This window comes from Zalophus californianus, chromosome 6, assembly GCF_009762305.2.
Source record: "Zalophus californianus isolate mZalCal1 chromosome 6, mZalCal1.pri.v2, whole genome shotgun sequence".
NCBI lineage: Eukaryota > Metazoa > Chordata > Mammalia > Carnivora > Otariidae > Zalophus > Zalophus californianus.
The window spans coordinates 125,065,985-125,078,333 of NC_045600.1; the positions used below are offsets into that span (position 1 = coordinate 125,065,985).

At 39.0% G+C, this 12,349-nt stretch overlaps 1 protein-coding gene across 1 annotated transcript in view; it reads left to right on the plus strand.

The window, feature by feature from the left end:
* Positions 1-12,349, plus strand: part of TRPM1 (transient receptor potential cation channel subfamily M member 1) — a 111,884-nt gene that overhangs the window by 84,019 nt on the left and 15,516 nt on the right. Inside the window, exons 24-29 of the mRNA XM_027570304.2 lie at positions 504-755; positions 1,878-2,052; positions 3,644-3,664; positions 4,400-4,544; positions 5,882-6,084; positions 6,721-6,853. Coding sequence (XP_027426105.1) covers positions 504-755; positions 1,878-2,052; positions 3,644-3,664; positions 4,400-4,544; positions 5,882-6,084; positions 6,721-6,853 — 929 coding nt within the window. The remainder of the gene's footprint in view (positions 1-503; positions 756-1,877; positions 2,053-3,643; positions 3,665-4,399; positions 4,545-5,881; positions 6,085-6,720; positions 6,854-12,349) is intronic.

Genomic DNA, 12,349 nt, shown 5'->3' on the forward strand with positions numbered 1-12,349 from the left:
AATATCTCAAGTAGGAGAAAAACCATTTAAGTTTCCCCTGACTTCTCATATCTAAGTTGCAAAGGAATTGTGGTGAACAAACATCTCCTAGCCCAATTCTGCCATCTCCAACAGGTGGATTACCCTTTTGTGGGACCACATGGGTGTATCTCCGCTCTAGACTTTTCCTCCTGAATTAACTCTGGAATGTGGGCTGATGGGCACATATCCAGAGAATTAAAAAAGAAATCAAGAGGCAACTGCTTTAATTTCACCCAGAAGGACATAATTTAGAAGGCATTTCCTGAGAATTTGTGAAACACTGCATCTAGGAATATAGAGGATTCCATGGAATTTCCCTTTCGAGATATCTTTCTCTGTCTGAGAAGATTAGTGTTTAAAGGTCTTAGACAGGAAATGGGACCAGATGCCCTGGAATGTTCCACCAGTCCTATCTTTCCAAGATTCTAAGAGGCTTCCAACACAGCACACCCTGTTTATTGTTCTTTGGCATTTGTTTTCAGATCCTCATGTCAGAACCAGGCAAACTCAGCCAGAAAATAAAAGTTTGGCTTCAGGAGTACTGGAACATCACGGATCTTGTGGCCATTTCCATGTTCATGATTGGAGCAATCCTTCGCCTACAGAAGCAGCCATACATGGGCTATGGCCGAGTGATCTACTGTGTGGATATCATCTTCTGGTACATCCGTGTCCTGGACATCTTTGGTGTCAACAAGTATCTGGGGCCCTATGTCATGATGATTGGAAAGATGGTTAGTACCGACACCCTATTAGGACCTAGAGATGCTGAGGCTGTGGTTAAGACCTGAGACCAGGCCTTGGGTATGGCTTTGTTAGACTTCATTTGGTCTTTCCTTTGCAGTTGGTTTCTTGCAGGAAACATTTTTGCTTTAAGATACATAGTTCTCTTACATGTTAATACTGTGTGTATATGTATATACACAGTATATACTACTTTATATAGGGAAATATATATACTGTATATATGTACAATACTAATACTGTGTGTGTATGTGTGTGTGTATATATATATATATAATAACCTGGTTCATAACATGGGATGAAAGCCAGAAACAAATAGGGCCCAGGGTCACTCCCCCACCCGTATTCCAAACAGTCTTCAGCCCATGTACTCTGGCCTGGAGTGGACACAGGCAATTCATGTTATTAAGGCCAAAACAAATCCATGGCAACATTTCTTTCAGAATAAATCATACAATATGAAACAAAAAAAAATGAGTAAGCAGATCATCCTTACATCACTTAAAATAGTTTCAGTGTTAAGACTCATCCGGAAGAAAGGAAGTCTCTTAAGTTTAGGAATAACTCTTTATAGAGCAAGCCGCTTTGAGTGAAGGGATATATGGTTTAGCTTATCCTGGCAAGGGCTCTCATCTTCAGGGATATCCAAAATTAGGAATTATACCAGTTCAGTATCCACAGTAACCAGAGCATTTGCTCACTGTAACCACTCAGCATTTGTGTAATGAATGAATAAATACTCTGTACTCTCAATTCATTATCTTGTTCCTTTCTTAGATATCTCCTCCTCTGTTTCCCTTACAGATTCCCATGTTTACCCCATAAATCTTCCCTTTCTCCATTTGTTGTTGTAGTTATGAGAGGAATATTTGTTTATGGGCAACAATAGAGGAGAAGAAAGAGTAAGAGCAAATGAGGGAGTCAATGTTCTAGAATAAGATGTATGCATTGCATGGCATATAAAAACAAAGAGCCCATGGATGGGATAGAGAGAAGGGAAAGAGGCTCTCTTCGTCCTAATTAAACACTCATGAAGTTATCAGGGAGAGCAATAGCAAGAGAACCTGGCCCATGAGTCAAGACAATAAGAGACACATTTTCTCTCTACTCAGATGATTGACATGCTGTATTTTGTGGTCATCATGCTGGTTGTGCTGATGAGTTTTGGAGTAGCCCGTCAAGCCATTTTGCACCCAGATGAGGAGCCTTCTTGGAAACTGGCCCGAAACATCTTCTACATGCCCTACTGGATGATCTATGGAGAGGTGTTTGCAGACCAGATAGACCGTAAGAATAGAATTGATAGTAAGATACTCTTCCCTGCTTCTGAGGCGGATGATCAGTTCCAAATGAATGGAAGAGCATGTGTTAATTTGGAAATAAATTATTTTTTATTCTGCCATGAGCATCAAATTATTTTATGAAGGAATAAGTGCAGAATAGGAAATGTAGATTTTTGAAACATCAGTCATTTCTTCTATTCTAAAAACCATTAATCAGAATTTTGAAAGAGTCTCCCATTCCTTTAGCTGGACCTGGTGAACATCTGATCACATGAATGTAGTCCCAGTGTCAATATCCCAATATTTCTTCAACCTAAAATTCCTTCTACCCCAAGACAGAGCGGGTAGTGTTATTCCAATAGAATGAGATAGTAAGCATGACAGGGTGACTGGTGCCCTGTGTCATCCTCATCTTCAAGTCTCTTCTCCAAAGCCCATTACCCACATGGCTATCAATTTCCTCTTCATTTATGGAGTTCAACTTTTTAAAATTATTATTATAAACAATAATCTGGTTGTAGCAGAGGAAATGAGCCATAATCCTGTGTGGATTTCTGAGGGGTGTAGGACCCAGCTGCTCTCCAGGCTAAGCTGGCAGGTCATGCTGTCTTTTGTGTCGTAGGAAGTGAAGCTCAAATGTTCTTATACCTATTTCACCTGGCCAGTTAATGTCCCACCAATGAATGAGGCTCTTCAGATCCATTTTTATGTCCATACCCATACCTTCATTTGCATGTTGTGCTCTGTCACAAAGATACAGATGCAACAGCATATCTGCTCTTTCCAGTATTCTGCTTCTTGGGGATAGATGGTCTTGAACATCCTCCTCTTGTATGAAATGCAGGGTTCTCAGTACATCTTCTGCTACTGGGTTAGACTGATAACTAGTTCACACAATGCCTTCTATCTAGCTTTTATAATATGATTCCAAACATGTCATTATCACCGGTACCTTAAAGTCAATTGTTGAATGTGTTTGTAGCTTGGTAAACTGGAACATAAAAATCTAACTTGCTTTCAAAAGAATATTTGCTTTGGTAAACATATGATCCAGACATAAATTGTAATATTTTTAATTTTTTTATTATTAAATTGGGTAATGAGAAGATAAAGAGGCAACCTTGAGGCTATTTTCAGTAACACCATTAAATGTTGGTTTTTGACTCTTGGTCTGACTATTGCATAATAATTTTTCATTTATTTGTGCCTATGAGATATTTGAATTGGGATATAGAGAACGCCTGATTGGCTAACCAATTGGTTAAAATGATCTGCCAGTAGCCTCATATCTTTTTCACAGTATTTTTAACTAGTGAGCTTTTTATTGCTTATGACATGGTAAAACCAATATTCATGAAATATATATGTACTTCTTAGAATTAATAATGTATACAGTTTCTTCTAAATAGACCACTGTTTCTAAGCATGAATCTATAATTCCCAAACTTGAATACTTTGCATTTCTTGACACCCAAAACTGTTCTTGTGTTGCTAATCATTTGTTTTACTTTTTTCTCAACTGTCATTTTATTTTCTTTCCTCCCTTTCTGTCACAACTAAAAAAAATAAAATCCTGCTTTCCAACTGCTATATAGTCTACGCCATGGAAATTAATCGTAAGTTTACACAGAATTGATGACTCTACTCCATGAAATGTGTGTACTAATCAGTCTCTCCCTTAGCTAATTACTAACAGCCTTACACTTGTTTTAAGTACTTCTTTTGTTTTCTGGTGTCAATACTTTTCTAAACTGTAAGTAAGTAAAAAGTAAGTAGACTATAAATTCATGGAAGTTACTTCACTGATCACTGTTGGGATCATTCTATTTTTCAGTTCAGGACATAGGTCCCAAAGGATCAGAGTGGCATTTTGAATGAGCAGAGAAAGAAAAGATGATTTTCCAAACATGACACCAGAACCAGTGATTAATGGATTTGAGGGTAGAGGGCACCCTTACCTCCTTCCTCATAACAAAATTATTTCCAAAGTTCATGTACAAGTAAAACCAAGGAGACAACATAAGGTGATGTTAAATTATTAGAAGACACAATAGCTTTCTAATGGATAACAGTACACAAAAAAAATATAAAGTTAGATTTAGCTGCTTAGAAATTAAGGACTTCTGTACATGAAAAACACAAATACAGAGATGGGAAAATGTTTATAAATATGACAGGTCAAGTTTCTTATTTTCGTTGTATGAGTTGATATTTTTCATATGGAAAATTATTGCTTATGAAATCAGGAAAAAAATCATCTTAAAAAAGAAATAGATCATGTAATGGCATATGTAAGTTATTTATTCTATTCATTTTATGTAAAAATACAAAAAGAAAAACTTTTGTTTCAGCTCCTTGTGGCGACAACCAGTATGATGAGGAAGGCAAGCGGCTCCCTCCATGTATCCCGGGTGCCTGGCTCACACCCGCCATCATGGCATGCTACCTACTGGTGGCCAACATCCTGCTGGTGAACTTGCTTATTGCAGTTTTCAAGTATGTATCAAGGCTGATGACCGGGTGCCTATTATTTATTACATTACACATTTCCAGTTTAATCTTGGAACACTCATGCGGCCATGGATTTACACAGAATTTCAGTAGGGCTTTTAAATGTGTAGAATTTTTGCATTCTCTTTCAAACTTAATCAGCCTTCACGTATTCATGAATCAAAAGTTGACACTTAAATACATTTAAAAATTTTTTTGATGGTTCAATACTTTATTTTTTTATTGAAGTATAATTAACATACAGTGTTGTATCAGTTTCGGGTATAGAGTACAATGATTCAATAATTCTATACATTATTCAGGGCTCAGCAGGGTGCATTAGTGTACTCTGGATCCCCTTTATCTATTTCACCCATCCCCCCACCCACCTCCCCTCTGACAACCACCAGTTTGTTCTCTGTGTTTAAGAGTCTGGTTTGTTATTTTGGGTTTTTTTTTTCTTTCCTCTGTTTTTTCTTTGTTTGTTTTGTTTCTTATATTCCACATATGAATGAAATCATATGGTATTTGTCTTTGTCTTAAATACATTTAAACTTAATTTTGGTTAGTATTTTAACAGTTTAACATATATTTTAATCTAATGAAAATATTTCCTTAGATGAAAGTCTCCTGGGGTAAGGAAGATTTGATTAAGACATGCCTTCAATTAATTATCAGAGGCACAGAAAGCAATGTTAATTCCATAAGCTGTGACAATTACTGTAATGTTACATAAAATATTTTCCTAATTATTTACAGAATAGAAGATAAAATGGTCTAGGAAAGACATGGCTTAAATTATAAAATCAAGTTTCTGGTAAAACTTGCCCATTTTGGCATGATGTGTTGAGCATGTGACTGTGCTTAATAAATGTTCAAAAAAATTCTAGCTTCTAAGATGAAAAATATGAGGGAAAAATCCTTCACAGAAATATAGAATCTTAGAGTTGACCAGGGCTTTGGAAAGAATCTGGTTCAAACCCTTGTTCAAGTATATTTCAGGTTTAAATACTTCAAAATGCTTAGCTGAATAGCTCCTACCTTTAAAAATACGGAATAAAATTTTCCTGAGCATATGAATCAGTAGGCTGTAGTATGGTGTTTCAAGAGAGCAGTAGGCAGCAGTTTCAATATACTTAATTCTTAATTATTTGTATGCGTAAAATGTCCTTGGGTGTAGATAATCCACATTGATAGATAAACCGAAAGGGTAATCTAGGAGTCAGTACTAAGGGGCACTAAAAGGCCATTTCACTGTTTATTTTCATTTCAATGTGACTGACCGATTGCCCTGGGTAATCAAAATGAAAAGTAAAATAACTAAACCTTTATTCTTTTTAAAGCAATACTTTCTTTGAAGTAAAGTCAATATCCAACCAGGTGTGGAAATTCCAGCGATATCAGCTGATAATGACATTTCATGACCGGCCAGTCCTACCTCCACCAATGATCATTTTAAGCCACATCTATGTAATCATTATGCGTCTCAGTGGCCGCTGTAGGAAGAAAAGAGAAGGGGACCAAGATGAACAGGATCGTGGACTGAGTATGTGCAGGACTCTTTCATTTCTATCTTGGGCGAATTTCAAGAGTGTTCCAACTGGACACCCTCATGGAAATCTCACTAAACTACTTAAATTGTGTGAAAACATAACACTCTAGTCCAACTGTTGTTCTTCGCAAATGCTTCTCATTTTATGTCGATTTTATTCCAGTTCTGTTAGTTTATGAGTAATTATGTTATGAAAAGCCTGCTCATGAAGAGATCAGAAATTGAGAGAGTTCTTGAAAATGACTCTTCTATATAAATTCAATGTTCCTTTAAGAATGTTTCCACTTGTTGCATCTCAAGAGGATAGGAAAATAATTCTGTCCACCCGACTCCATAAAATACATGCAAAATGTTCTCCAGAAAATAGTACTTGGTTTCACTTTGCAAAAGCTATAATAGTGGTATTTTGTGTTAAAAAGTAAGCCATTTTGCTCTAACGGAAAGATGATTGCTGCATATTGCAACCTGTTTGAGTAGTAAACAATTGGAATAGTCAGAGAATTGCCCACAAGTGACGGGCAAGGGAGCGTAATTCCGGTTGGGGTGTGAAATTCGCAATGGCGCAACTAAATTGATTCTTCATGGACAGGGCTCACTTCTCACTTGGCAAACCGTTCTCCCTTCACGCAGAGCTGTTTCTCAGCGACGAGGAGCTGAAGAGACTGCACGAGTTCGAGGAACAGTGTGTTCAGGAGTACTTCCAGGGGAAGGAGGATGAGCAGCAGTCGTCCAGCGATGAGCGCATCCGTGTCACTTGTGAGAGGTGTGCCCAGGGCGGGGCCAGTGCCAAGGGTGTGCGGGCTCCTCCGCCCCATTCTAAGGCGGATGCCAACGTTCGTATAAATGTTCACTCCAAGTTCTCTTGTTTGTTCAAACTTTGAGTTCTTTACATGTTTTCCCCCCGAAATACTGTGGAAATATCTAGCATGAAATGGTGATTGTAAATTGTATATAGAAGGGAATGATGACATGTATTGCAAATATTCTAGACCCAAACTAAACCAAACCAAACCAAAACCCCTGACAGTTCTTGCCCACCCCCAGAATGGGAGATTTTACTGCAATACCCTGCATCAGTGAAGAGAAAAATCAGCTGCAGGGCTGTGTAAACACTAGGGAAGCGGTCTTTTGACTTGTAGTTGACTTTGTCAAGGATGGTATTCCCCTAGGGACTGACCTGTTCATCCTACCTTAATGTTCTTGTTGCTCCGTTCCCAACTTGGCAGAGCAGAGGTAAAGGCTCCCTCCTCTTTGCTTCTATGAGACCAGGAACTACGGGAGAGGCAGAAGTGTCTGTCCCCCATGAGGGTGGAAACTTCTAAACTGGGGCAGGGTGTGTTTTTCACACCTTTGCATCCCCGGTCCCAATAAAATCAGCATCATCCATATGGTAGTGCTTAATAAATGCAGAATGAATGAATACATGTGTGCACGAATCTGTGAATGAGCAAATGAAGGCAGGTGAGGGAGAGCCATTAAAGGGTGACATTTTCCAAACTTTTCAGTATTGCTCTTCCTGCAGCTGGGAACGAGTAACCAGCAAAGGGTAGACAAGAACAATAAAACTACACTATCTATATTTTTCTAATCATATAATTTTTAAGAACATTTATCACTTAATAAAAGCAATGTAAGCTTTTATTATTATTATTATTTAAAGATTGTCATAATCGATAAAACATCATTCCAAACAGTTTAACCAACACTGCAGGTAGAAGGATGATGCCTATGGGGATTCTAGCTTATCATTCTGTCCTTCAGTACTCAGAATTAAAGTTTCCTGGTACAGCTGCATGTATATATTGATAAACATAAAGACATTCACAAGAACACAGCAACTACAACAGAATTCATAATACACCTTGAAGTCTCCCTGCTGTGCACATTCAGGCCAGTGACTCTGCCACAGCGCACAGGAGAGACAATGCCCCTGGCAGCTCCAGGTCTCTTGTCCCTCTCCCCTCCTAGCCCTAGTCACCTTGTAATCCAGCCTACCAAATTCAAGGGTTATCTGCACCAACTTTTGGCCTTAATAAGGCGCATTTTCAAAAAAAACCCACAACAACTTTTAAATACATCTTTGCTGTTTTAATAGTAATTGCTAAGCTTTCAAGATTTAAAAAATTATTTCTTCCTGAGAAAGATAAGCTACTCCCATCTTATAATCTAAAATCTCAACTTTTTAGTTAGACATTAACTTGGATTTAATCACAGCCAGTAATTTACAATGGAAATTGTGTTTTGTTTCACTCTGCCTCTTCCCTTTTGCCCTTCCCCCAGCATTGTTTGGATTTTTACCATTCTTGGAGCAAGCCTCCAAGAATGTGGTTATCAGGTCACTACCAAACTGCATTTTCCTCTTGGGGCTCTGTGCACACATAATAGGAATGAAAGTGTGCTGGGCAGTAAAAACATCTACTTCCCGTTTCCCTTGGCTGAGATCTCCAGGAGTGATGGCAGTACATTCCTGCCTCTCCGGTTCCCTTGTTGACCCTTTCTAGGCTGAATCACAGGTGAATATTGGAGACAAATGGAGGAGAAGTTTTGAGGAGAAGGTACTTTTCCTTCTCCCTTAACCAGGACAGCTGAGGAGCAGGAAAGAGGGTGGAAGAATAGAAATAAAATTAGTTATTCTTACCTAAATTTGACACCAGTGATTACTTTTAAAATCAAATTTTTGAGTACTCAGATATTTCTGCCATTTTTAAAAAATCTTCTTGGTATATTGGATTGTTTTTATTTTCCACGTCACCATTTGCCATTTGATGATTCTCCTGTCATCCTCAGCACCATTCGATCTGCAGGATCTGGGTAGGAGTGAGCATCCATGAAAGGTGCGCTTGGCATTAGTCCCTGCCTGGCCTCCCTGTTGTCTGGTACTTTTCAAAACCTGGGCCAGCAATTTGCATGACTCAGTCTCACAAACGTGTTCACACAGGAAGTTTACATACTTGTGCTCCTCCATGCAGGGTGTTTTGAGGGCTTACGTGCAGGAACCAAATTCATGCTTTTCCCTTAACATTTGGAAAGTAATATATGAAATTCTAACAATTTCACCCAACTTCACCATTTTGTGAGATCCAACATTTAATCCCTCGATCAGAGATTTACAATATGATTCAGTTTTTAGTCAGCACAACCCTGCAGCAGGGTATTTAACCCAAAGCCCCACCCAGCATGCCCATTTAGCTAATTTAGGGCACTACACTTATGATTTTCCTCCCAAATTTGGACATCCTCTTCCGTGCTCTGAGCTCTGAGAGCATCTGAGCACTCCATAATCATTTCTGCTCTTCCAATTCATTTTGCACTTACTAGACTCTAATCTGGTTGCATCGCTCCCGGCTAGCTCTCTTTAAAAGTCTTCCAGTGGCTCCCATTGCTCCCAGGTCCAGCCTCACCCTGGACTGTCCTCCCTTCATGCTTGGTACTCCAGTCTTGTTGGCCTCCTCTCATCTCCTCAAAGCCACCACTCCCTTCCTGCCATAGGGGTTTTTGCACATGTTGTAACCTCTGTCTACTCATCCTTTGGATCTCTGCTCGAATGTCAATTCCTTATGGAAAACTTCCCTGACCACCTCACACCTTAGACTAGGTCGAGAAGCCTGCACATCTCCACGTAGCAGGAGCTTGAGTTTTTGAATGAATGGATGATTAAAAAGTTCATGTCCTGACTTGAATGCAAATTTCCATCCTATCCTTAATGAATATCAAATAGAATATCAACTATGTTCCCTCTGAGTTTGCAACTTTGATTTTGCTACTGGCAACTAGGAACAGTCTCCATATACAAATGATTCTGCTACCCATAACTGTCAGGAAGAATCTTTAATATCAGCAACACCAAAACAACTGGTGGTGTTGAAAGGTGTTGACAGATGTTGTTTCTTTGCTTGAAAGGTTAATATCAGATAACCAAGAGGGCTTGTGGAAGAACATTTTATGAATAACTTCTGCCAGCACAACCAAGGTAGAATTCATCAACCTAGATATTCATCATACCAGGCTAATCCCTAGTAACATGTATCTTCATCAATCAGAACTTGAAGGCCATCTCTGTGTCTCTTGAAAATTCACTGTTGCGTACATCACTCCTTTTGTGGTTTGGCATCCCTCTGTTCACAGGTTCAAGAGCAAGTGAGTTGGAAAGAATCTTTTCTAAAAAAACTTTGCCAGAGATTCAAGTTCTTTTTCTTGAACAATGAGAATTATGTAATCCAGTGTGTTTTCCTTTTTTCCATGGCATCAAGGAAGCTTCACACGAAACTTAATATTTAATTAATACAGGTACATTATTAGAGGTTTTTGGAATACATGGTATACATTTCCTCCTTATTATCTCTTCTTCATTCGTATCTTCCATTTACATAAATTTTTATTTTGCATATATGATATTTTCAAGTATGCAGGCTATAATTCATAAACCATATATTTTAAATGCTCTTGGTCTTGTACTTAAGCATCTATGGGTCTTAGACTAGCCAAACCTATAATAGAAGGTCTGGATTCCCCCAGAAACTCTGGGTCAAGTGGTTTCTTGCCATATTTGTGGATCTGGGTTAAGGTGTTAAGTTTCCTCTAGGCTTGATTAGAAAAACAGCAGTTTGTGGTCCTGAGATCTTATTTGGTATCCTTTCCCTGAGTAATCAAGTAGAGATGCTGGTAACAGAGACCATAACAAGAAAGACGAGAAGGAGAGAAATGAGATAGTCAGTAGAAGGAGACTTGAAAGAGAGATGGGTCTCAGAAAGGAGGTGGGTAATTCCTCTGGTGTAGACAAAGTCATAGACAAACACACAGGGCACCTGGGTGGCTCAGTTGGTTAAGCGACTGCCTTCGGCTCAGGTCATGATCCTGGAGTCCCAGAATCGAGTCCCGCATCAGGCTCCCTGCTCAGCAGGGAGTCTGCTTCTCCCTCTGACCCTCTTCCCTCTTGTGCTCTCTGTCTCTCATTCTCTCTTTCTCAAATAAATAAATAAAATCTTAAAAAAAAAAAAAGAAAGACAAACACACAGTGATGGGAGAGACGTTTGGTGAAGATTCCATCTGAATGCCTTAATCTTAGAAATGAATAGGAGTCAAAGTTGCTTGGATTATGGGGAAGGGGTGGGATTAAATGTGGGAGTTTCAATCTTTCTAGTAAATGACAATCTTGTTCCTTACCTAACTTTGAGAGCCAATTCAAGGACAGATGGAGATACCAGGCACATAGAGATAAAAATAGTATTGGCTTTATTAGTAATAAATGTTGTGCTAGAGGATGTGGTTCAGTTGTTGCCAAATTCACAGAATTAGCCATAGCTACTCAGTCACAGGCACCTGCAGGCCTCTGTTCTCACAGGCAGAATCAGCTTTCCCCACTAAGCTTACCATATGAACAAAACAAAGTGAGAACCCATGCTCTCTGCAGGCAGCTAGCTCCCAAAGAGAGAGAGAGAGAGAAAAGCAAACTGGTGTCCTGGTCCCCAAATTCCAACCAGAAAATCAGTCCTACTCAGGAATAAACAAAGGACTGGAGAGAGGCCAAGAATTTTACACTAAAAGAAAGTCCAGACACATAGGAAGAAATGATAAGAATGGGGAAAGAGTACCCCCAGCAATATTACAGACTTGAAGCCACTGAGGAGGATTTGAGTTCACCTTTAGGGGAAATATGATAGGAAAGGAGCTAGCCAAGAGATTGCTCAGCAGGAACATGGAGGACATATATGAAATTAGCTAACATGACTTTGTATTGAGCCAATTCAAGGTGACTCTGATGACCTTCATCAGTGACTCTCTACAGCCCAAGGGCAATGATGCAGTTAGTGAATGAAGCATGGGGCATAGCAAAAGGGAGGCTGAAAGGGACCTATGATCCCAAGAACCAATCAGTGGGGATACCACAACAATGTTAGTGTTTGTAAATGGTAGCATAAACATATTAAACTGCCTCAAGCCACCATTTTTCCCTGCCCAGCTGTGGAGTCCTAGTGGCAATAGAGGAAGGAGTAGAGTTGACACTATTATGTTGAAAGTAAGGGAGAGAGAACCTAGGATATTACTAAGAGCTTCAGTGAGTGGCTGACCAGAGTCTTGCCTGAACAGAAAGTGGAATACAGCCAGAAAAGTCTAATGATTTAGATGACTTGAATTCTAGAAACCAAGGAGGTCTGAAATATGGCCATGTTGGTATATATAAATGATGTGGCCTAGAGCTAAAATCCTAGAAAGCTTAATATTCTTTTGGTAAGTCTTCAGTATTTTGCTTATTAAAAAC